Here is a 25,117-nt window from a genome sequence, read left to right as displayed (position 1 = left end):
TGCTCGCCATCTCCCGCGATACATTAACAAGAATCCGCTGTCCTCAAATATAACCTCTAATGCTCCGAGCCCTCTCTCTGCCTGATAAATGCCTCGTCCTTTCTCCGCTACTCCAATATTACTCATTTATCTTCTCTCTCTGTCTGATTCCTATGAATTTTTTATTCTTTTCATTTAAGCCTTTCTACATTCACCTCCTCTTACACCCCATCCGTTCCACTCCACCGTCCTCAATCGGCTTTTCTTTCTTGTCCTCCACATGCTCTTTCTCCTTTCTACCTGGCTCTCTCTCTCTCTTTCTCTCTTTAAGAATGAGTCACTTTTGTTCAGCAGAGAGCCAGCAGGAGGGGAATGAATTTGATTTCAATGGGAAAGTTCACATTTGGACGCAGATTCTCGCTGGACTGCACTACAACCTGAGGTTTTGTGTAATTAACCGCTGCACTGAAATAAATGCTTCTTAGGATATGACCACATTGTTTCTGCATGGTGGTGAAAGCTATACTAGAAATTATAAATCATACATGAATTAAATAACTCCTTGCCTAGAAGAAACCACCAAAAACACTGTCTGTCATAAGCACTCCAGCAGAACTTGCTCCTTACTTGCTACAATAACAGGATATCACATTAAAAAGGGATGAATGTGAGATTTATCCACAGAAACACTCTAACAGAAGAATTATCAGGCACAGCAGTGAGATAATTATCACTCTAGAGTCGTGCACAATCTACACTGCAGCTGTTAAACACAACGTGGCTAAACAAATAGCCCCCATCATTAAATAAACGCTTTCACTGCCCCAAAAACAATTACAGCACTCTTGACTGCAAAAATCAAGGTGATCAAATTATAACAACAGTATAAACATAACAGATACCTACTGGATGACTATGAGGTACAAGAGGAAATTTTAATTTTCAAGGTCAAGCACTGTTTGATGAGCATTTACTTTGCAGCAGTTTAGGCAATAATGGCTGTGTGCTGAATTATTTAGAGGGGACAGCAAATTTACACTGTTATACAAGCTGTACACTGACTACTTTACATTGTACTAAAGTGTCATATCTTCAATGTTGTCCCATGAAAAGATATAACAAAATATTAACATTGAAAATTGATTGAAAATAAACAAATAGCTGAAAGAACTATTACCCAGGACCACTATAAAAAGGGAGTGGCTCAAGACATTTGCACAGTAGTATACATGGCATTAAAATGCATGTGAAAAACAAAAGAATTTGCAGTAAAATGTGAAATTTTATGCCAAACTTTCCATGATACCAAGCTACATGTAACAGAATGTTCTTGATGCTTGAGATGCCTAACGTAGACATTTCACTTATTTATCATGTGCTACAGGTTACAGGTTATATGTGAATGCAGGCAATGAGTAAGTTAGTGATAAAATTACTGGATCTTTTTTTTATGTTATATGGGTAAAGCAAGAGTGAAAGCCCAATGTCCTTGTTAGCAGTAATGCCACAAACCACACATGCAGCACTAGATGTAAGCCTGCCTGGACAACTCTCAAGAATGCATACACTCCCATAAAAAACACACACTCACACATACATAGGGAGCAAAGAAATTGTCATCATAGTCCAGGTCGGTGCAGTAGGTCTTAGAGTGACCTGCTGGGAGGAAGTCCTGTATTTATAGCTGCTAATTTAACAGGCTTTTCCTTCTGGGGATCTCAGAATAGAATTCACGCAGCCTAGATCCACGTCTAATCCAGAAGTCTGGCTCTACGTCAGGCCAGTAGGGTACAAAAAACAGACTGATTTCAACACTTAACAACACAGACATACACATGCCATAACAAATCGACATTAAACTCATTTTCTTTTCATGATCTTTCATAAATACTCAGAGGCGTGGACAAACACAACCTTGCAAACTCACACACCCTGTGTGTTCAGAGCGGCAGGTGTTAGACCAGTGGGCATTTCTGACTGCCTGTGATGATGGCAGCATGGACAGAAGAAAGAACGAAGATGAAGGAAGGGTGGTTAGGCGACAGGGATGCAGGGCATGCTGAGTATCAAGCAGAGACACAGACGGGAAGCGGAGCTGTCAGAGGAAACAGGGAGAATCTTGAGGAAAACAGCAGAAAAGAGGAACAGAGACAAAAGGAGGAGATACGTGTTGACAGGGTGAAATGTGTGGGTGGAGAACGAGAGGAGAAGAGAGGAAACTGTGAAGGGGAAGAATTGAGAAAAGAAAGAACAAAAGTAACAAAAAATTTGATTAGATTTTTAAAAGGTTAGGTACAAAGGATCGCGGTGAGGAAGATGAGCAAGAATGACGAAAAACTGAAGGGTTGATGGAAAACAAAAGTGGCAGCTAAAGAGACAAAGATTTGGCAAGAGGAAAAAGGTGCTTGTTTATATAACAACTCTGCTGTAGAGGTAATTAAGCAGAAAGCTCTGTAAATGAGCAGGGGTGAAGAGGGAAAAAGAAGAAACATGAATGAAGACATGAGTCTTTTCAAAGCTTAATGGTTAAAGGAAGAAAATCGCATAATTAAGAGGTTGGCCATTTAGATGTTGTAAAGGTATGTGTAGCAACAATGTTAGAAGCTCTGTGAGGTTTAGTGGTGCTTAGGGCTAAATGCTACCAGCATGCCAACCCTAAGAAAGCATAAAGTTTGCTGTGTAATGCATCTCAATTTAAGACGCTCATATTTGCTGATGTGCGGGGAGGAAAAGACAAAGAGCCTGATGCAAAGCAAAGCTGAAACAGATGGGAAATCATTTAGTGTTATAGTATTTAGTCAAACTGAGTACATAAATAGGAATTTTTACTTGTTATACACCCCAGACAAAACATCAAGGGAATCACCAGAGTGATTAAAAATTACCCCAAGGGAGAAATAAATATGCGCACCAGAATTATGTATCCAGCCACACAAAGCTGCTGGCTCTAGTGGGTGACACATTTTTCTCAAAACCACAGAAATCAATCTGATTGCGGTATTAGAGGAAAACACTCTCCGTGTTCAAAACAACAGGATTCATCATGAATGTGCTAATCTGTCCTCCAGATGATAAGACATTTAATAAAGGCAAGAGTAAAGTGTGACCTGCTGCTAGCCCTTTGTAGATAGATTTGGTTATCAGTGATGTTTACAGGGTTCATCAAATCATCTGTGCCAAATTTCATGGCAGTCCTTCCTGTCTAAATATTTCATTTAAACCACAAATTGTTTTTCCTCAGATTGTAACTCTGCTGGGTTGCAGATAATTGTTCGATAATGGAACTATTTAAAAAGCGTCATTATGGCACACACAGTATATGCATAATGCTAATGTAACCTTTCAGCAGGTAATTTGATGCCTCAGTGGCTACCAGATGGTCACTTTCTGTCACCTCTCTGTCCCCGTCTGGCTGTGTTGATCCTCACTTGCGTGTCTGTGGGTGTGATCACAGAGACACCAACACGCACACCTACACAAACAAGCACAGACACACGCGCTGCTCTGGGATTTGACGCCGCTGCAGATGGTGTGTAATGGTTTGTTTACGATGTGCTGTTCTGCATGAATAGCCTTTCCTGTTCAGATCGCTGACCCTTGACCTCTAACCTCTATCTCTACACAGGCCAGACGGCCGTAGTTAAAGCGTGGGATTAGACCTAGGGGTTAGGGTTATTACATAATAATAATAGCCTGTGGGTGAAAGTCACGCAGGGCAGGATGAACAGTTAATACTAGGTCGGGAAGAATGTTCACAGGTAACAGGATGAATCCCTCTGCTTAATTATCCTAAAACGCTACACACATATGTTGAGCATATCTAACGGTCAGTGTAAGCATGTTAGAGCGCTAATATTCTAATATTCAGTGACCGCTCTGCCCACGCGTAGACTCACAGAGCTGACAGCGTGGCTGCAGTGTGGACCCTGTAGTCTTGTTACATTACTGCGTCCCTAGCATGTTCACAGTGAAGCGTGGGATGTCTGAAACATGTAGTATATACCACAGAAATCAATGATGATACCAGCAGTAAATATTGTCCTCCTGCTCGCCTCACCCTGTAAGGGGATAAGAGTACACAAAGGCGATTGTGTAAACTGGGATGGAACGAGTATCCTTCACCAGTACAAAGAATGATTTCTCTTAAGACCACTGAACCATACAACCTTTTCTTTCTTTGCTGACTCTTAACTCCTTGTGAACGAACACCACAGCTGACTGGCCAAAGAAAAAAAAGGTTAGCAGAAAAGGGAAAGAGGCAGATTTAAAAGAGGTGGTGGTGGTGATGATGATGATGATGATAACTGTGAACAATAGCATCAGCAGGACTGAAACACACACAAAAACAGGGAAATGGTCTTGCGCAGGCACTCACAAAAACACCCACAATCTGTCAATCTTTATGGCCACAGACTTTCAGACTGACACAAATGTGCTCTGGATTTATTACACACACACACACACACACACACACACACACACACACACACACACACACACACACACACACACACACACACACACACACACACACATCCACACAAAACCCAGGCTAGCAAATTCCTGACCACTCCCATACGTTGGGACTTTACTGACCAAACTGCTGGCTTTCAATTAGCCAGCCACAACTATGTGCCTCGCCTTCCTCTCCACCCTCTTCCGCTACTTTCCCTCTTGCTTACCCTCTTCCTCTCCCACACCCAGAGCATGGCTGTAAGCTATGCTAAGGATGGAGAGAGCTGACAGGGTTAAAAAAAAAGAAGAAAAAAGTAAGAGATGAATGAAGAGAAGTAAAAAAAAAAATCAATAGCAAATCAGTTGAGAGAATGAAAAATGAGAAGGAAGATACAGACATAGGGAGAAAGGAGTTTAAAAAATTGAGGAAGCAGAATGGCTAGACTGTGGATAAATGCATAAAAGGAAGTGTGTTGGGATGTTAGGGAACCAGAAGGCAGTAACAGCAGACTCCACTGTTATACTTGTGTACAGACAAATACCAGTGCACATGAAAAATGCATTCCATGCACATATGTATGACTGTTTACATAACATGTAGACTGGAGTAAGATTAGGAGCAGACAGGAAAAAAAAACCCTCCAAAAAACAATCCCAAAACCAAACCTAAACCACTGAAAAACAATGACTGCATTCATCAGACAATATCCCTACAGTCTTTCAGAGTCTAGCTGGTGCAGAGAAGCCAGAGCACAACAACACTGAAGGGAACTGGTTTGGTACTGGTCGTGAAAGATAGCAGAGAAGCAGAAATGGGTGGAGTGTATGCTGCTTTTATGACAGCGAAGCTGGCTACAAAGCAGTCCAAGCCTGTTCCATTGGCAGGACGCACTTAACACTTACTCACTCCCTGGGCCCTCACTTGAGGCAAAATGCGCCAGTGTATGCAGGTCTAGGTGCCAACATGCTGATGTCATCACAGAGGTGATTTGTTATGGGGTTGCTCTTATAGCTTAATCACCACGAACTCCCTCTCTTCCCAAAAGCTTATGCATTCAATTATTTGCCAAACAGCAGAGACCGTTTCATCTCTGCTCGCACGGAAAACTACATGCGTATCTGCGTGAGCACTGCGTCTGTGTGTGAGAGCGTGTCCAAGTGACTTTGCAGCCAGCTGTTCTCACACAAAGGCAGTATGTTATACTGCAGCTGGGTCCCTGCGCAGACTGGGTGGAGCCAGAGAAGAAAGTGCTAAAGAAAGAAATGATATGCATACGCCTGTGTCCTAAATCACGCTTTAAGGTGCAGGGATATGCCTGCTTTGTATGCAAAGAACCAAATGCAGGCGCATCAGTGTGTATTTGTTCTATCGGTGCATTCTTTACTTGCAAGTGTACTTGTTTTTTTGGCAACCTGCCCTAAGGAGAACAACGGTGGAGTGAATTTTGGGCTATAAAACAAATTTGTTTGGAAGTTCAAGAGAGTGCAGGGAGCTAAGAGTCTGCCAAGCAGTGATCATTCAGCAATTTATAGAGACTCTAGAGGTTGACTGCTCTTACATGGCTGCGCACACTAAACCCGGGTTTGCATTATTTAAAAGTCAGCATATAGGTGGTGATAACAGCTGGATATATATGTGCACCTGCATTTCGGACAGTGTATCTACAGCATGCGTGTGTGTGTGGTCTCCCAGCATGTAAGTAACAGGCCTGCACAGTATAGATTTATGAAAAACCTCACACAGTTTCCAGACCAGACTCGTAAATAACCGCAGGCTGGAAAAACAGATATACATTCATCACGCGGGGTACTTTGTTATGAATATCGGCAGCACAAGAACACTAATAACAGCAGCACCCCCTCCTGCTTCTCTTCTATTTCACTTCGCCAGGACCAGAGGGAACAAAGTGGGGCGCATTCAAAACACGAAATAATGCCATGTCCCGACACAAATGAGCGGATTGTAAATCCTTTTAGATTCATAAGCCCGAATCTAAAAGCAGTGCTACAAAAACATTACGAAAAAACTTCTGTAAGAAATGTTAGGGTAATAATCATATTCTTGGGTAGTGCTTCAATAAAATGAAGAAAACACAATCTGCATATTTAGAATTAGGAGAATTAGGGGACAGAGCAAGCAGCCTTCTTTCCGATCAAACAGTCACAGAGGAACCCTAATGATAGTAATTGGCTGACTGAACTGTCTGGCAGCTGCAGGAAGCAGTTAACAAATTACAAAAAAGCACACACACTCAGCAAAAATTGTAACTGCATCAGGGACACCTTATCAACACAGCAAGTGTTGTGCACTGCATGTTGAAACAGCCACTGACTATTAAGTTGACACATTATTATTAACCGATTAGCTGGCTTTTCCTGTAAACCAAAGACCCGGGCAGAGAATGAGGAAAAAAAGGGGGTTGGAAAGAGGAATTGGTATGAAGCAGGTCTTTTTAAGCTGATGATCAAAGACCACTCTGATGTCTTTCAACGAGAGGACTCTGCCAGTACATATCGAAGTGGGGTGATACAGGAAAAGGGATTTAATCCCTTTAACAGACCCACATGAGGCAAAAGAAAAAAAAAAGAACGACGTGACATTTTAATCCGCACCGTGCAGGAATTTTTCACATGTTTTCAGAGCCTGTTCGTTTCCCATCACCTGAAGTTGAGGTTTGAAGAGAAGTGTTAGTCTGTGAACGGAAGTTGGCTGTGTCACTTAGCGCTCAAGCTAATATATGGCTGTGAAGGGCCTGAACGAGGAAGGTGACACAACACTTTCCCTTGAAAAACATTCATCTGAATCTCCTAAGAACTTTGGCGTGTGCGTGCACATTTGTTATACTGACTGATGGCTCTCAGAATGACACATTACCTCACACCCCAGATGGGTGTGGGAAAAGGAGGAGGACGCAAGGACAGGACCTAGATGTGATGTTCACATTTTCAGGTTGACAGGCTAAAATATTTGCCCTCTTTTTTCACGTTTGCTTTGTCTGGTCAACAGTACTACATGATTTACTTGAATCGGGTGTTTCATTTTTTCAACCTTTCTGCGACGCCCTTCAGTCTGTCATGAGATGGAAATATTGTGCGGCTGTAATGTTTATGAGGTCACAGGATGGAGTATTAATCTGGGGGTGGGTGGGGGGCACTGGGACAAATGGCAAATGAGGAGCAGCTTAAAGGCACAAAGGGAGAGTTTAGAAGGCCAAGAGGTCACAGTAGCAGGTTACTGAAAGAGAGAGGCACCTCCTGCTGGGTCCCATACCATTAAGCTTCTTTTCATCCTCAGCGTGGGTGAGGGGTGACTAGTTATCTCACTATTAGAAACCAATCAAAACACTCGAAGTGAATTGTGAAGCTCTCATTAGCTGACTTTTGCAAATCCCTCGAGTTTCAACAGCCTTGCACATTTTTGGAGATACACACTCAGTAATCCAGAGCTTTCCTTCTCTGAATCAGGACGAGGAAATCTGGGCTAATTAGCTGAGCTGGCCTAACTAGCATTTAAGCCTGACAAACACTTCCCCCTGTTGTCTTGCGCTCTCTTTCCTGTACAGCAGACACGCACAGAGTGATTCAGTTGAGTTTTATGCATGCGTGGCCAAGACCATACTAATGTGGGTAAATCTGAAAAGTGAATGCTTCTAGCCCTCCACTTATTTAGACTATATGCCTGCATGTGTATATAACCTCATGAGCCTGGCCCATGTGAGATCCGGTGTAGGGGAGGTGATACTTTTTATTCGCCACGTAGGTTTTATAAACTAGAAAGATAAAGAAGAAGACGTGCTAACAAGGCAGAACAAATGTGTCCTCCCGTATTTGTGTATGTGTGTCCGTGAACCACTATCGACAAGCAAGAGCTCTGAAATGAGTTCATTATAATATTCATGAAGTTGCTGGATTACTGAGCTGACTTAGAGAAGAACTAGATATCACTGCACTGACCCTGGCTCTTTGCCCTGAGGGTGAAATGACCAAAAAAAAAAGGGGACAGATGAGGCTGGAAGCTGTGTGTGCATGTGTCAGTGTGCAGGGGCTGACTCTAGCTTTTAAGATGATAAAAAGAGGCATTATGATCTACCTGCCTTTACTATCTACTGTAATATATAAAAATTATATTAAAAAATAGGTTATGTTATGAGGTATCCTTAATTAACAGCATTCTGAAAGAGCCACACTCCAAGATCCAAGCGCTAAGGGAGGTATCACAGATAGTAAAAGCAGTATTTGTTTCAGTGGCTTGATTAATGAAAGTCATATCAATGTCATGGGAAACACATGTAAAGTGAGAGCCACTTACAGTCCACGAGCCTGCCTGTGCGCCACTTTACAGCACTTACAGTCTGCTCTGGTTTCTAATGGTCCACATTAACCCATGGAGTCTCCCTGTGCATGTGTGCACACAAATGTGTGTCAGTTTAGTGACAGACAGTGAGAAAATGAGTCGGGAAGGCAAGAAGGCGGATAAGGGCAACTGAGATTGAAAAGCGAAAAGAACAAGAGCATGAGGAGCATAATTAATCGCGGCAAATGCGCGCGTGTCCGCGTGCGCTTCTTATCTCTGCCGTACAGAACATCTTTAACAGACTAGTGGTGACGGCGAGGTGTTCGTATTTACATCCACACACACGAAAGAACGAAAAAACTTCCGCTCAGTCATTCACTCAAGCATTTATCTTCAAAGAGAGAATCCACAAGGAGACAGACAATTCGACAATTTATTTAGCTTGAACAGAACATTGTACGGCCTTTTTCTGCTGACATGTAAATCTACTGGAAGTAAACGCACACACACAAGTCGGGCTGGACTGTGCTTCCCAGGCTCCTGCATTAGATCTCACGTTGAATCCCATTTGTCCTCACATCCTGTCAGGAAATAAGCAGGCATTTATCTGGAAAGGTTAGGTGCACTATTCTCAATGTGCACAGACAATTCAGAAACATTTTAGCTCACTTGAAACTGATAATAATGATGTACGGAGTGTATTTATATGGTGCTTTTCCAGTCTTATTGACATCACAGAGTGCATGCTGCTGCAAGGTACATTCACACATTCTTATACACACATAATGAGCCGGTGATCAGACCACTACTCGGTGGACAACCTGCTCTACATCATGAGCCACAGCTGCCAGAAAAAGAGGACGTGGCCACGCTCACTGCTTAAAGACCTTTGATAAAATATCGGACAGCCACTTGTGCTGGTATTCATCCAAGTTAAAGAAAAAGTGATGGAAGTTCCTTAGTAACTACTGCAATTGGTTTCAACTGTAAATTGCTCACAGATCTCCATCTGAGAAAGGTTTCCTGTCTTGTTTAGAGTAAAATATGGTTTTAAACACTGAAACGTAAACATTAACTTGATAATTCAAACTTAGGGAACATGCTTGGCTATTGGCCCAGTATATCTAAAAATATCAGAACTGGTTAAGCTGTAAAAAGACAGAGGTCACGGGTCACTCACTGCTCAAGGCTAAAGTATTTATGGAGGCTCTACTCCAGTCCACAGAAACCCTCGTACAGAGAGACAAATACATGCACTTAAATACATTACACAGCTGATAAGAGCAGGACATTTCAAAATTAGTAAGCATGTGTGCCCATCCTTTTTCCATATTACTTGCTGAGCAAAATCCAATATTTTCTATCCTCTATCACACGTGTGAGGCACACAGACACAACATGTCTGCAAGATTTCATCGTAGCTCGCAATATCTTGTGAGCGACACGATGTGTGGGGAGAATGTGTTTACTTTTTGTGAGCGAGGGAGTCTAAATCTTTCATATTATTATTACTATTGATTCTATACAGCCATGCTAGCATTTCATCAGAGGCTCATGGGAACGGGTTGAAAGATGGATTATCCATCGCATGTGATCTCCACATATCTATTGTGTATGATGGTGCTCATTTTGCGGTCCCATCAGCACCACAAGAGCAATTCCTCTGAGCAAACATAACCAAAAAGTTGACTGACTGCGTAGATGCAGAGAAAAAAGAAGACAAACAAACCTGATAAGACAAGCTTGTCTTCTCCCATGAATCATCAAGGTCTTATTCTCAACTTAGTTAAGTGACCTCTGTGTACATGTATCTGTGAGCATCACTATTTCGCAATGAGGCTCCGTACACAGTAAGATGCCATTTTGCACCTTCAGGTACATAATTTATACCTGGTTATGGTATGCCATTAGCGAGCTATAATGGTGAAAGCAAACTGCTGCTCTACTGAAAACATGCTGCCTCTGCATAAAAGACAGACAGGCTGTGTTTGCTCAGAATATCGAGCTTCTCTCAATATAAATGACTGACTCTAAGGGGGAAAAAAGATAAATTAATTGGCTACAAGCTGTTATTATATTGGCATATGAAAATCCATTGGTTTACCTCTAGTAGCAGGAAGAAGATGGCCTGTCAGGTAGGGATGTGTAAACGGCTGACAGATCAGCATCTGTTTCCTTAGACAGACGTGATAGATGGACGTGGATTGAGCCTGACTGTGATCCACTTGTCTGATGAGCTTGTCTGATGAGCTGTCTGGGATTTAGCTCTTTCCTCAATGACCATCAATCCTCTGACAATCTCTTTCTGCATCGTGTGGTTATCACCCTTCCTTAATTGTCTGTCTCTTTGTTTACCTGCCTTACTTATGATTGTCCATCACACTTGTCCTCATCTACTTCATCTGCATCATCACACTGAACCACCTGTCTATTGTGTAACAAAAATACACGCCTTCCAGTGTGATTCTTAGACTACACGGGTATGTCACTGTGGCTCAATCTAGTCTGATCTATTTTCTTGCTTTTGCCTCTTCTTCTTTCATTCTGGGGCACTTGTGAAGAAATTAAATTTGTAATGAAATTTACTAAGAGAGTGCTGCCATGGCACGTTGAGCCAGTTTTAGAAGTTGCTTTGTTTAGCGTTCGTTTGGGCAATGAAGCCAGAATGCGAAAGCCAGAGAGGAGGACTGAAGCTGGCAAGAAGACTGTGGGAAAGTAAGAAACCCCAGGGGGGGGAGAGAAAGGGTGTATATGAATGAGTTGGAGTTAAAAGATCTATAATTGGGTGGGCGGCAAGGCAATATTGTGGTGGAGTATGGTATAAGTGGCTCATTTTTCTTACAATTTCTTAGACAAGAAGCTCAATGAGAGAGGTTTACTCTCTCATACACACACAGACACACACACACACTACTCCACAACTGCTGTCGTACTATGGAGTACACAGAGTAATGGGCTGCAGTTCCCCCCTGTGTTTCTCTCTTGCAGCCCCACCTCCTATAGCGAAAAAGCAATGGACAATATCAGCACTGGAAACCGAATGACCTCTATCCAGCAATCCAGAGACAGGCCAGCAAGGAAATAACACGTGACTGCAAAGGTGAATGAGGACTGGGGAGGGAAGTGGAAAAGGAAAGGCAGGCAGATACAACCAGAAGAGACACTGGAGATTCACATCTCGATAGAGACAGCGAGAGAGGGAGATATAGAAGGCTGTGGACAGGCAGAGATTTGACTGCAGAGAGCTCCTCTGCAGTAAGTGGTTATTGATCGTAAGACAAGGGCCCAAAGATTCCTCGGCTAGGGAAATGGCACAGGATGCTGAATTTTTTCCTCCTTGTATAATAGCAAAGGCGCTGAAATGCACAACACGATATGCACTTAAAAGCAAGAAGAATCTGTTTAAGATCAGCATATAAAACTGTACATCAAATAGCAACATCCCTAAAAGATTAACAACATTATTTACAACATTAATAACAATAATGAAACAATCAGCATGAACACTGTGCATTGACGGTGCCATGCGGTCTCACTAAGGAAGAACTCTGACATATCTGTGACCTTTTCAGTGCTAATGATCAGAGATGGCTGTGGCTGTAACAGTAGTCAGGACAAAGTGAACACATACTGCTTTGAGCTTTATATGCACTGCGTGTGCACAGACACACACAGAAGGACGTCAAGAGTGGAAAGATCACATCGGTCTTGTTCTTTCAATCCAGATATGAGTGATGCAGGTGACCTTTGAAATGAAAATCTAAACACACACTCTCTCTCTCTCTCACACACACACACACAGACAAAAGGAAGCAACTTTTCATGTAACCAAAGTGAGGCCATGAAGAGAGAACGATGCTGCTGTTTTGATCCGTACATTGACATCGAGTGGTCTTAGCAGTCTGTGTGTGCCTGTTAGGCACACTCAGGCTCTCTGTACTTTAAAGTATAGGATACTGAGGAAAGCTTTTTTGGTACTCATACTCCATGTGATATTTTTTTTCCCTGTGGCTTAGTCTGTGTGGAAAGCATGGTGAACTAAAACAGAAATTATATATATTATATATAAATATATATATACTGTGTATGGCATGGAGTCCACACCAGTCTTTTTTTTTAGAGATGTGAAAACATTCACATGTGAGGGCATTCTCAAAGCCCATGTTAAGTTTGTAAGTGTGGCTAATTCTGTCCTGCCAACTCGAGCCATTCAGGAAAGATTTGTTCACAAGTGAAGGGAAAAGTTGATGACTGGGAGAAGTAAGTCATTACTGCAGTCAGTCTCACAGTTGTCACGTTTCTCTCACTCTGAGAGGCTGGGTGATGCCACTGTGCTGCCACAATAATAAATTGAGTTGTCAGCCCTAGTAATAGTACACACAGTATCATTATACAAAAAAACCCCCAAATAAAAACAAGTGATGTATTGCTTTTACTAATGAACAGGTCATTGAGCCCGTGGGAAATGTTGTTATTTTAATAATAACTGTTCCCATGGCCGAACGCCTATGATCATTTGTAAACTTCTACTTACTGCCAATCACTGTTTACTTTGGTACATACAGTGTTTATTATTTCAATATTCTTCAACACGTTTAAAAGCATGGCACCAGAAAGAGCGATTTTGGAAAAGTTGTGATTTTAAGATAAAACAAAAAAAAGCTTATTGATTCAAGATAGGCTCATTCAATATTCTGATGGCATTCTGGCAGAGTAAGCACCACGTTATCAACACGGGCTTCTTCTTTAGGGCTCGTGTACGATCATGTGGGTCAAGCCAGAGTGTGACTGGGCTATACAAACAACAATTTCAATTCCATCGCAATCGCTGTCAGCCTTTCCACAGTAAGCAAAGCAGCGAACCTTACCCTTTGATTCTTTGAGTTGTTCATCCTAACCAAAGAGAAGCACTCCGCTCTCCTCCAACTCTCCAAACTGGAAGCACGGGGGCTTTACGCAACAGCAGGGTCCGTTCAGCGTGTCGCACACGCACAACGTGAAAGATCTCAACTCAGTTTTTCTCTTTGAGGGACCTCCATTTATGGGCAAGATGAAATATCCACTGAAAAGCCGAAAATAGGTACCGCTGATTGACTTTGGAAGTTTTAAGAATCCGCGCAGAAACCACAAAGCTCGCTGGTTTTGGGGGGAGAACGAATGGCGGTCATATGTTTGAGCCCGTCTGCGCCGTCTTCATTCCCGATACCGTCTTCATTGTCGCTGTCCGAGTAGCTCCGCTGCTCCAGTCGGGACTCGCGCACACACACACAACATCACCAGCACAAGGGAAGGATGAAGACTGACCGGCTGATGGACCAACCGAGAGCCGCTTCTGAGGAGGCGGGTGTGTGTGTGTGTGTGTAATCTGTGTGTAGCTGCGCGCAGAGAAAAGTGAACTGTCATTTTAAGACTCTCAATGCGGAGTCCGGGGACCTCCGCGGGTCCCTTGGGAGCAGCATCACAAGGACACTGCCATGGGGTAATGCCAAAAAACGACTTCCGGTATTTGCCCCCACCAAAAAAATAAAAATAAAAAATGATTGCGGGAATTTAAATTATTAGAAATGACTTGTTGGCCTATAAGCTGTTGGCTTATAATAATAAAAAATATATATAAATAAATCTGTCAGACATATCTCTAAAAAAAACTGTTCAGCAGTTTGTTGTCATGAAATACAGAGGCCTCTACGCAGACACGTATTTCTTTTCCAGTGGGACTCTTCCAAAATCTTACAAAATATTTAGGAGTAAGCGACAAGAGCAGGATTTTTTGGCAGCTCCAAATTTGGCCAAAAGTTGAAATGGGTTGTAAGTGTGTTCGTAAAATCTAACGTGGCTGCTTTGTGCCTACACCGCCTACACTGTGGCAAAGAGATTTTTTCTCTTTTAAGTTATGACTCAACTTTTTTTTTCACAAGCACTGTCAATATGCTGTTTTGGACTGTTGCACAGCACAGACAAAACATCCTTCTTCTCTCATGTTCTTGCTTCAGCAATTCAAATAGAGAGTGGTTATAAGAGTCAGGATACATTAATAACAGATTTTTCAAGAAAGCAAAATAAAGGAAAAAGTCACACAAATCCTTTGTTTTATTTTATGAACTGCTTGCAAACAATTCGAGGGCACGAAATTGCTGCTGCAAAACCTCCACAGAGCTGAGACATACTGACAAATGCAGCTTTTCTAGTTCAGCATATAAATGGAATGAATTTCATTTATATGCAGCAGGTCACTCTCTGATAAGAGGCACAGTCACATTTATGTATGCTATTAGAACATTATGCAATACTATTTAGTATTAAAAATAATGTACTACAGGCACTCTACTACTAGCATACTATAAATTATTGCACTAATGAGCTGCTTAATCTTAACTGTAGCTTGAATTTTTCAATAAAGGCATCACAATGTGGATAAAATAACATTAGCTGGCAGCCAACACAAGTAGACATGCATGTGTAACTCCACTGACAGAGCAACTTATCAATTTGGACAAACTAAAAAAAAATGTATGGTTCTCCCTCTGCATTTTTGTCTTTGCATGCCTGCCACTGCCTTTGCTCATTGCTTAACCCATGCAGGCAGTCTGGGAAGTTGTGGAGCAGCAGAGCGCATCACCTTGTCAGCTGATGATATATGAGTGTGATTTGCGGGCCGACGGAAATGGAAAACACAGTTGAGTCCTGGCAGAATTAGGTGTGGGAATAAAGCGAGGGGTGAGGGTGCATCGGCTAACTACTGAGTTAGGCTCCAGGAAATCCACGCTGCTAAACTAATAATAGAGCGTTCAGGATGTTTTTTATTTGTTAAAACACAAGGAGGATATTATGAAACTGTATATCTGCAGGAAATAAACAAAGATCATCAAAAGTGGCCCTAGTTTTGTTTTAATATTTTCCGAGATGCCAGAGCAGTGGATTGGATACAGTCTCGGGGAATGAAGACAAAAAAACGCAGTTGTTTTGTTATGTGTTATTTGTGGGAGGGCTGAGAAGTGGAATGAGGCATGCAGTCAGAAGATGCAGCAGATGACATGTAGGAGGATTGGGATGGAGGAAGAGAGAGTCAGTCTGTGGGCAGTCTTGGCTAATAGCAATAGAGCAACAAAGTCCATTCCAACAGGGCAATGATGCATCTGTGCATCTGGATGGGGGACTACAGCTTTTTAGCTCTAGCTGAGGACATTTGCTGTGGGAGCAGAGGACACCCCCACAAAATGCACCACGTACCAAACAAATATGCTAACATACCGATACTGTACTTAAAATTTGCCTCCAGTCCTCTCATCTCTCCGTGAGTTTAGTCTTGTGCAACAAAAACAAGATGAGCCTTGATAGCGTAACACTCAGAGCTGTAAATATCCCACAGTTAATCAGATTAAGATTTAATCAGCAACTAGCTGTGACAGGAGCCAGCCATAAAAGTTGCTGTCTGGGGCAAATTTTCACTCGCAGTTGAAAGGAAACAACAAGCATGAGTACCAGCACCAAAACAATGATGCAAAGATTTAACTCGTAAAAAAAAAAATTAAGAAAAAAACAGAGGCAGGTTAAACTGTGCATGTTTAGCAAATGGCAGTACATACACTGAGTATGGCAAAAGATAGGATGCTCACAGGGTCAGGTTCAGCTTTCTAATGTTGCATAACTCAGAGGGACCAACCGAATGAATGATAGCATTTGTGTCATTACGCCGCATTTCACAGGATGAGAGGAAATTCCTCGAGCCAGACTGGCCTCCTCAGCTCTCTCCCTCTGTGATTCAAGCACTTCCTATTGACTCTATAACAACAGCCCTCATCCCCAAACAAGTATTTCCCTTCCTTTCTGCCGCTACTGTATGTCCTCAAGCTCCTTTCCTTCCTGCCGAGAGCCTTTTATAACCGTGCATCTAATTATAGAGCATTTTTCTGGACGGTCTCGGATTGATTTGTAATCTTTTCATCAGCTTGAACTAGAATGAAATCTTAATTACAATCATGGCTTAAAGGAGGGATAGTATATGAAAAACAAAAAAGGATATTAAAATTCTGACTTTTGTTTTAGTTTCAGGCAAAGTTTCGTGACAGGTGTTTCTCTCGCCTAGATTTTAGAGCCTTTTGGTTGAGGCAGTTTTACATAGACTAACCCACAGCATCCAACCCCATGAATAAGTTTTGATTTCTTTATTGTAAGGTACCAGTAGTCACAATAAAAAAAGCAAGTTATTAGTAAGTTAGATGACGGTTTGCTTTACTGTGTCACAGTCCTTATAGTCTATCATTTACCCAAATACTACTGTTCGTGTAGCTTAAACTAAACTGTAGCATACACAACTTTGAAATAAAAGCTGCTGCTTATGCTCTATTCTACCTAAATCAAAATCACAGCTTTACTAAGTTAAGTTTTAGTTTATTAGAGAAATCAAGCATGATGAATGAATCCCAAACTTTTTTTTTTTTTTTTTAATATAGCAGGGAATTAACCAACTTCTGTTTTCAAGATGGTGAGCCTACAAGACCCCTGCTGGCCTTAAGAGAACATGACAACCTCCAGAGACAAACTGGGTCATTGATCTACTCCCAGTGTCAGGCTGCCTCAGGCACTGTATGGCTGTATGAAAGTTGTCTAACCTTTAGATAGCGCTGAGAGTAGACTAGACTCTGATAAAAGAATACATAACATAATACTCTTAACCTTGTAATGCCAAGTGATACATGAGTTTTTGAGACCTTTACATGTTCAGTGTGATATTTTTCTTTCCTGAAAAACCTGATAGATATATATAGAGTCAGACATATGCTTTCACATAAATGCCAGATGTAGACCAAATATATATAAATTAAAGCCGCATATATGCAAACTGATATTTCATTTCCTTTTCTTAATTTGTCAGAAGTTTCAGAAGACACAGATAAAATGAGAGGTGGCATTCATCTTTCATGACTGTGTATCTTAAATACAGCTGTAACAATTATGTGGAGCTTCAGCAGCCTGTAAATCTGAATTATATAAAATGTTATTTAAATTATTATTTTGTTAAAGACACAAAAATATTGACCCTGACATTCATTATCACTAAAACATCAGAAATCTAACAGCCAGCATGATAAAACACACTGCCTGGAATATTATGCAAGTTACATCAACAGTGATCGCATTCAGTTATATATACACTCGCTGTCAATCTTCATGGATTTCACAGGGACAGCTTTGGTCACCAACTGTGAGGACATCAGCTGTGTGTGTTGTTATAGGCCTAAAATAGTGCCTCAGTGAACTGACTCGTGTAGTTGTGTAATAACCCAGTGGCCGTCTGTGCACGGGGACGTGCTGACCCATGACACAGTGCTTCAGAAAAGACTGGTTTAGGCGGGGTCTTCGGCAGAGTTAACTATCTGTCTCAGCCAATCATACTGAGACATGCTCCTCTACAGAGCCAATAAGAATCCCTGTCCACCTTCTTAGTCCTGGTGAGGATAAGCTAGATTAACCTTTTCATCTCCTAAAGAAGACAAGATTAGAAACACATATTGTGACATATGGAAACTCATTACCTGCCTATAACAACACACACAGCTGATGTCCTCACAGTTGGTGACCAAAGCCGTCCCTGTGACATCAGTGTCACTGTCCACAGTGAAGTGAGTTTAACATCGCAATTAACTAAGAGGAGGAACATTGTACCACGGTACAACCTGTCAAGCATGGTGGTGGTAGCATCATGCTCTGGGGCTGTTTTGCTGCCAGTAGTACTGGTACATTGCACAAAGTGCATGGGATAATGATCAAGGAGAACCATCTCTAAATTCTTAAACTTCACCTCAAATCAAAAGCTAGATGATTGAAATTTGGACACCATTGGGTGTTCCAACAGGTCAATGATCCAAAACACACATCAAAGGTAGTTCTGGAATGGATAAAGCAGGCTGACATTAAGCTACTGGAAAGGCCTTCCCAAAGCCCTGACCGCAAATGTACTGAAAACATGTGGACTATACTAAAAGGCCGGGTCTATGCCAGAAAACCAACTGTACAAATTCTGCCAAGAACAGTGAAATATATTCAGTGATAATAAATATCCAGCCATAAAGATGCCAGAAGCTTGGCTACCAAAAGCATCTGGTCAAGGTGTGACGTGCTAAGTGACATTTAACAAAATATTAGTGCAAGTGTATGTATACATTTCACCCTGTGCAGATTAGAGAAAATCCCAAACAAATCCAAACTTGTGCACCCAATTTTGTTTTAAAGTCATTAAAAATGTATGCTGTGCAATCATTCACCCTAGAACAAGAATGGTTGAAAGAAATCATTAAAAGCCCCAAATTACCATGACATTCATGCCCATGATGAGCGGATGTAAAGCTTTGATCACAACTGTATGCATATGTGTACGTGTAAGCAGGAAGGAAAGAGATTAAAACCAAAGATTTTAGAACAACAGCTCCAGTCAAATTCATCCAGCAGGAGTATATACACCCATCCAACACACACACCCTCCTATTGTCACCCTGAGCTTTTGACCCCAACTACAAAAAAGTAGCATGACATCATCTAGCTGGAGAGTTTCTTCCAGTGAGCTCATCATGATGAGACACTGTGCTTTTTTTTTTGATCTAGTAGAGTTTGTGTGGGACGTGGCTGGGGGAGGCACACAGTTCCGCCATGCCAATCAACACCCCTCTACCACAACAAGAGGCCCCATTCAGCAGCCTTGGCCCTCAGATCTACCTCAGTCATAAGCCCCAGCTTCTGCTGTGACCCGCCTCCAAACCCTGGAATTCCCCTGTGCCTTTAGGTTTCCCTTTACAGCAGAGCCATTCATCGTCTACCCACAGAACCGAGACAAGCTGCATAAAACACAAGCTGGCCAGGTTGCTTTCTGTCATTTTACATTTGTATGAGTCAAACATTAACAATAAAGCAGCCAAGCCACAATCTATTATACTAGGTCTCACAGATGATGTGAAAATCAGAGTGCTAAATAGATCCCTCTTGTCCTTGATGAAGACAGAACTGTCACATGGTCAGACAGCAGCTCTGCAAATGCTGACAGAGTTGTTCCACCTGCCAAACACAGACACCCACCAGTGACACCGCTTCAGATGCATGCTGCAACTCAGTGGCAAAGCTTCCTGCAGTTATCAGTGATTCAATTAGGCACTTTGGACTGCTGTAGAAACACAGGGACACAAACTCATGCTGCTCCTGAAGAGACATCTTTAAGGGTTGTATATTAGTGATGCTATTCATGCTTTCTGCAGGGGAATTCACACTGGGTAATGGATTGGTTTAATGGGGGTAACTGTTCATACTTGTTCTCCATCACTTTAAGCTTCCACCTGTTTGATGGAGCTCCTATTGCATGCAAGCAATTTTAAGACAATCAAAGATCAAAAAACAGCGATGCACACGATGCAGATAAATAAACTGAACACAATCATCCACACTGCAAAGATCCCACACATACAGTACATAAACCTCATCAAAGACATAAAATAAATGGTCTGCAAGACTCATAAACTTCCACACAATAATGAACACCATGCAGACTTCGTCTCGCAAGCTTAAATTGTATCCATATGGATGCAAACACAAAAGCAACATCTACAGGCTTAATTAAACACACAACCAAATATTCTTTTTTAACGCAACGTGTGCTCCCACCATCTGATAACCAGCCTGCGCCACCAGATCCGGCACGCTCAGATGTTTTTAATTTCACATTTTACAAATGGGACACACCATTTTAAATATCTACGCTTCACACTGACTTGTGAGCTTGAATGCACAAAAAGTTAAGCAGAGATTCAAATCCAGTCCGCAGGCTTGAATCATGCCTGTAGTGGCAAGTTCAAGAAGCTCCAATTTTCTTTGGAGGATTAAAGAAAGGTGACGCTTGAGGGTTAGATAAAACACAACGTGGGGGGAAAACAAAGCGACAAAAGCTGAGGCGGTTGTGCAGACAGGAGAACAGCAGAGTGAGGCTATCAAATAGCTTCGGAGACAAATAGCAGGGATAGGAAAGTGAATGACAAAATGAGGCAGGCTTGAAAGATGCAGGGAGGCAGGTCGATGTTCCAATAACAACACCTTTTGGCATGTTGTTTTCTGCTTCTCACTCTCCTGGCTCACGCCTGCTGTTTTTCAAAGGAAGCTGGCTCAGGCTCCAGCATCTAACTGGTTCCTGCTCGCACAGAGCGCCTATTCAGACCTGTTCTGTTCCTACTAACCGCTGAATGGGGGATGCCTGGGGTGAGGACTGAGGTACACAGCACTGTGGTAATAACCATGGGGGACAGGGAATGTTGGGGTGCAAGCGTGAGGAGGGGAGCCACCTGATTTGGACTGCAGTCAGCAGGATTGACGTTAGCTGGATGGCCGCGAGTAAGGAGCTAGACGTGCTGTTCCAAGAAAGAGAAGAGGGCTCGGTGGGAAGAAATGGGTGTGTGTGTGTGATGTGATACAAAGCCCCCTTTCTCCTCTAGCTCCTACACACTGTGCTTGCTTTTGGCATACAGCACTGAAAGAACTGGAAAGTACTGTACTAATCCATGGCACAGAAGCCAAAAACACACAGCAATCAGGCTAAAACATATACATGATTATTATAAGCAAATAAGTGCGGCTATTTCCACCCATTTTAGGTTGTAGCACAACAGCAGAAAATCGCTTCAACACCTTTCATCTTAATTCAGATCAAATGAAAACAGCTAAATAACAACTTACACTGACACTGAAATCCAGGGCATTAAACCAAAGACCTCTAATTAAATAAAAGATTAAATAGCTCACAGTAGTGGATCATTACTCTTTGCAAATATTTACTTACACACATTCTTAGAAGCACAAAGATACACACACAGCAAGCAGTGGAGCGCAATCAAGTGGTCTGTTGCAGAGGAATGTGTTTTGGCTGAGACTTGACTTGTGTATCCTGTATCAAAAGTGAACAAGTGCTGTTAGCTTTAGCATACGTTCCACTTGTGTCTGCTGTAACACAGGCTACTTAAAGAGCCTCCCGGCTGAACCAACACACGTGCACACCTACAGATGCACGTGCATGCAGATTTCATCTACTGACTAGGTGCTTCATTAGAGGGGTATGGTGGGCTTGAATGCTGAAATTCATTAGACAAAAGGATGAATGAAACATATAGTGATTAAATTTATGGTGAAAATGGATATAGATCAGAAACACAAGAACAAGATGAAGGAGAATAACAACAGGGAAAAAAAAACATTAAATAGCAAAAACTATAGTCTAGGGACACCAGTGGAATGACTAGATCTGCACCATTTCTGGTGCACATTAAAAAAAAAAGAAAAAAAGATTAACCTTTGCTCTTGCTACACATTCGTCATCGGCGCATCAAACCCTCCAGTTACAGGGCCCAAGATACTGGTTTACTGTCCCAAGGCAGATACGGATTAACTGCTATCAGTCTGGCCTTTGCCCCTCCAACACCGCCTCCATTAAGAAAGCATGGCATTGGTGGGGTCTAAAGGGCTCGGAGCTAAGAAATTTCTGCTATCGGAGCGAACACTTTGTGCGTCTGTGTGTGTGGTTGAATAACTGCAGCATGTTTTCAAGCACATGACAACATGCACGCAAGGGGACAGATGAACAGACGACGAGACGTGAATATGAGCCGATGGATATTTATGGCAGAGTCCAGAATCTGTAAAAATATCTGAGGCATGGCCTCAGCTAAGTTTAGGTTTGGGAGCGTGTGACCAGTCGAATACGACTCTCGGGTAAAGCAGAGAGAAACTCCCACATGACCCCCCACCACCCCCCATATGAGCTCACAGTTAACCGGGGTTAGAGATGACTAACCATGACTGCATGACTAAAGTCACTGCTGCTCTTCAGCAGCTGTTTTTGACTTTACTTGTCTACGCTTCCACTTTGTGCTCTCCATGTTCAGCAAATGATGCTGGGTCATTTCTTCATCATATCAACATATCTAACAACTGTGGCAGAATCCAGAAAAAGGGAATCTCATTATTCTTTAATCAGACGACATCACTGGCATGAAAAGCAGCAGGAAGACAACAAACACAGAAAGAATTGTATTTTCCCAAACAATGACTGACATACAGGCTAAAGTGCTGTGCACAAATCCTCATTTTGCAACTTGAGCAAAAAAAAACGAGACCTCAGAAGCATAGCTGGAATTGTCACCATTTAACTCTGCAACCCAGAAGAAGAAGTAGACCAGAAACTAGCAATCAGTATGAAGTAAATAAGAAAAAAAAAGAAGTTATATCCGACTTAGTATGGGGGATATATGACCACTAATGTCAATGGGTTCGATGACATCATATTGTCTCTCCTGGTGGGAAACAATAATTACTCATGACCATTTCCTGTTTTCCTATCAGCTATGTCTCCTTTGGGGTAAATCCTGCATCCTGCAAGGCAAATGCTTTTAACATGTATATAGAGCTAAAGAAGAAACTACCACAACTATGGTACGGCCTCACAAAAGAGACAGAATATTGAAAACATCTGAACCACAAATGTAGCAACAGCTACTCTAACAGACTTGTTAAAACATGAAAAGGAGAAATGTTGCATCCTACTGAGCTTGAAAATAAATGTTCCTTCCTCCCTCCTAATGCTACAATTATAAATGCTTGAATAATGCCTCAGCGCCTCAGTATACCTATGTGCAATCTCCTTAATTTTTTCTTTTGAAATGCTCTCTTCACTTCTGAAATAATCAGTGAAGAAAATCTATAACAAAGAAGGACTACCTCTACATCCCTCAGATATATTGTACATATAAGTTATGTTGCCGCAGGGGGAAAAAAAAATCACATGGAGGAGAAAAGGGCTCACATGTAATAACTGCAAGCTCCGATGATCCTAAAGGACACTTATGAAAGACCCTGGAGCAAAAAACATCCATAGCTAGCTGAAATTGCAGTCAGTGTGGGCCATGCAGCGCAGCTCAGTCAAAGAATCCTTGTCTCATAAAACCACCCAGGCACAGAAGAAATTGTGGCAGGGGGGGTGGGTGAATGAATGAGCATTTGAGCAAACAAGTGAGTGTTTACCAGTCAAAAGTAAGGAGCAAGGCCATCCACCACACTGAAATTCTCACAGGTTAATGCAGAGTAAAGCCTCTCTGCAGCTGACACTTCACCTTTGAACTCCCTGTGAAGCAGGGGAAGCAACAAGAAAACTTTCCCACATGACTGAATTAGAGGCCATCATCTTGTTATTGCACACGTCTACCCTTGTAATTGCATTTACAAAAATTAAACTGGAACCGAGACGGCTCAATGCTTACAAGCACAAAGATCTTGAGACAGAAACTCCTCGTTATCTACATTCCACAGTAATGCCTTAGATTTAATAATCAGACAACGCACCATTTTCTGGTCTACGTCCAAGCAGTAAACAGCATTCTTCATCAAAAGAGCCTCTGTAGCAGCAACTAACACCCTGATTAGTGTTTGATCACCGTGTCATTAAGAACTTGTGTAGCTATTTTCAGGCGCACATACTATAAAGATATTCTTGAACAAATTGAATGATGCATTCAAAGACAGTTCAAGAATCAGAAAAACCAAAGCATCCTAGAAAAAAAGAATATACCAGGCCTCACTTAAACTGGAGTTGGCAGCAGTCTCCATGACTTCATAGCTTCTCCCCTTATGTGATGAAAAGCCAGACACCTGGCATGCTCTGTAGCACTTGGCACGGGTACACAAACAAAGAAACACTTCAAATTCAAAAACAATGCCAAAAATGCTTGTAGGTACAACATAGTATGAGTAATATCACCTCTTATATGGTTCCCATGTCACACAGTGTAAGACTTTATGGACTAGAGTTCTGTTGACATGGTGAGAAACAAACTCTCTGCTTCTGAAACCTCTGACACAGCTGCAGCACAGGCAGGCAATATTTTTTTCAGCTTATACAGACAGAAAATAAAGTATATTAGAATATCTCTTTGACATTCCTGTAGCATTTCCAATGGCCATATGTCTCTTCTGCCTTTTAAGTCTATTGAATGAAGCACTCATTCTTCAGGTATTTCCTCCAAAAAGGAAAGAGGAACAAAGACAGTGGTGATTTGCAAAATGAAGGAGGCTAGATAGTGCATGCTCAATAAAGCTTTTGTCAAATTACACATGGATTGATTCCCTTCTGTGTCTTACTCGGAGCACAATAGCACACTCTCTCTTACATACAGACATGCATGCACACTCCCACAGGGACTTGTGAGGCCCACATGTGCAGCTGTGGACTGTGTGTGAACCCCAGTTGGAAGGGGAGACACTGAGGGAGAGATGGATGGCATGCAGTGTTGTTTTCTGTTTGCTGTCAGTGAGAGCTTTGCCATCTGTAAAAAGAAGAGCCCACACCAGCGTCAGTGCAACTTGTTT

General features: G+C 42.0%; 1 protein-coding gene across 5 annotated transcripts in view; it reads right to left on the bottom strand.

The window, feature by feature from the left end:
* The window catches only part of rtkna (rhotekin a), a 54,824-nt gene that overhangs the window by 12,273 nt on the left and 17,434 nt on the right, over window positions 1-25,117 (bottom strand). Inside the window, exon 1 of one of the 5 annotated variants that reach the window (XM_063489567.1) lies at window positions 13,597-14,060. The exons of the other annotated variants lie outside the window; for them this stretch is intronic. Coding sequence (XP_063345637.1) covers window positions 13,597-13,620 — 24 coding nt within the window. The 5' untranslated portion in view covers window positions 13,621-14,060. Of the gene's footprint in view, window positions 1-13,596; window positions 14,061-25,117 lie in introns of those variants that run through there. 5 annotated transcript variants of the gene reach the window in all.

Source organism: Pelmatolapia mariae, linkage group LG12 (genome assembly GCF_036321145.2).
Source record: "Pelmatolapia mariae isolate MD_Pm_ZW linkage group LG12, Pm_UMD_F_2, whole genome shotgun sequence".
Classification (NCBI taxonomy): Eukaryota; Metazoa; Chordata; class Actinopteri; order Cichliformes; family Cichlidae; genus Pelmatolapia; species Pelmatolapia mariae.
This window is presented reverse-complemented; position numbering and strand designations above follow the sequence as displayed.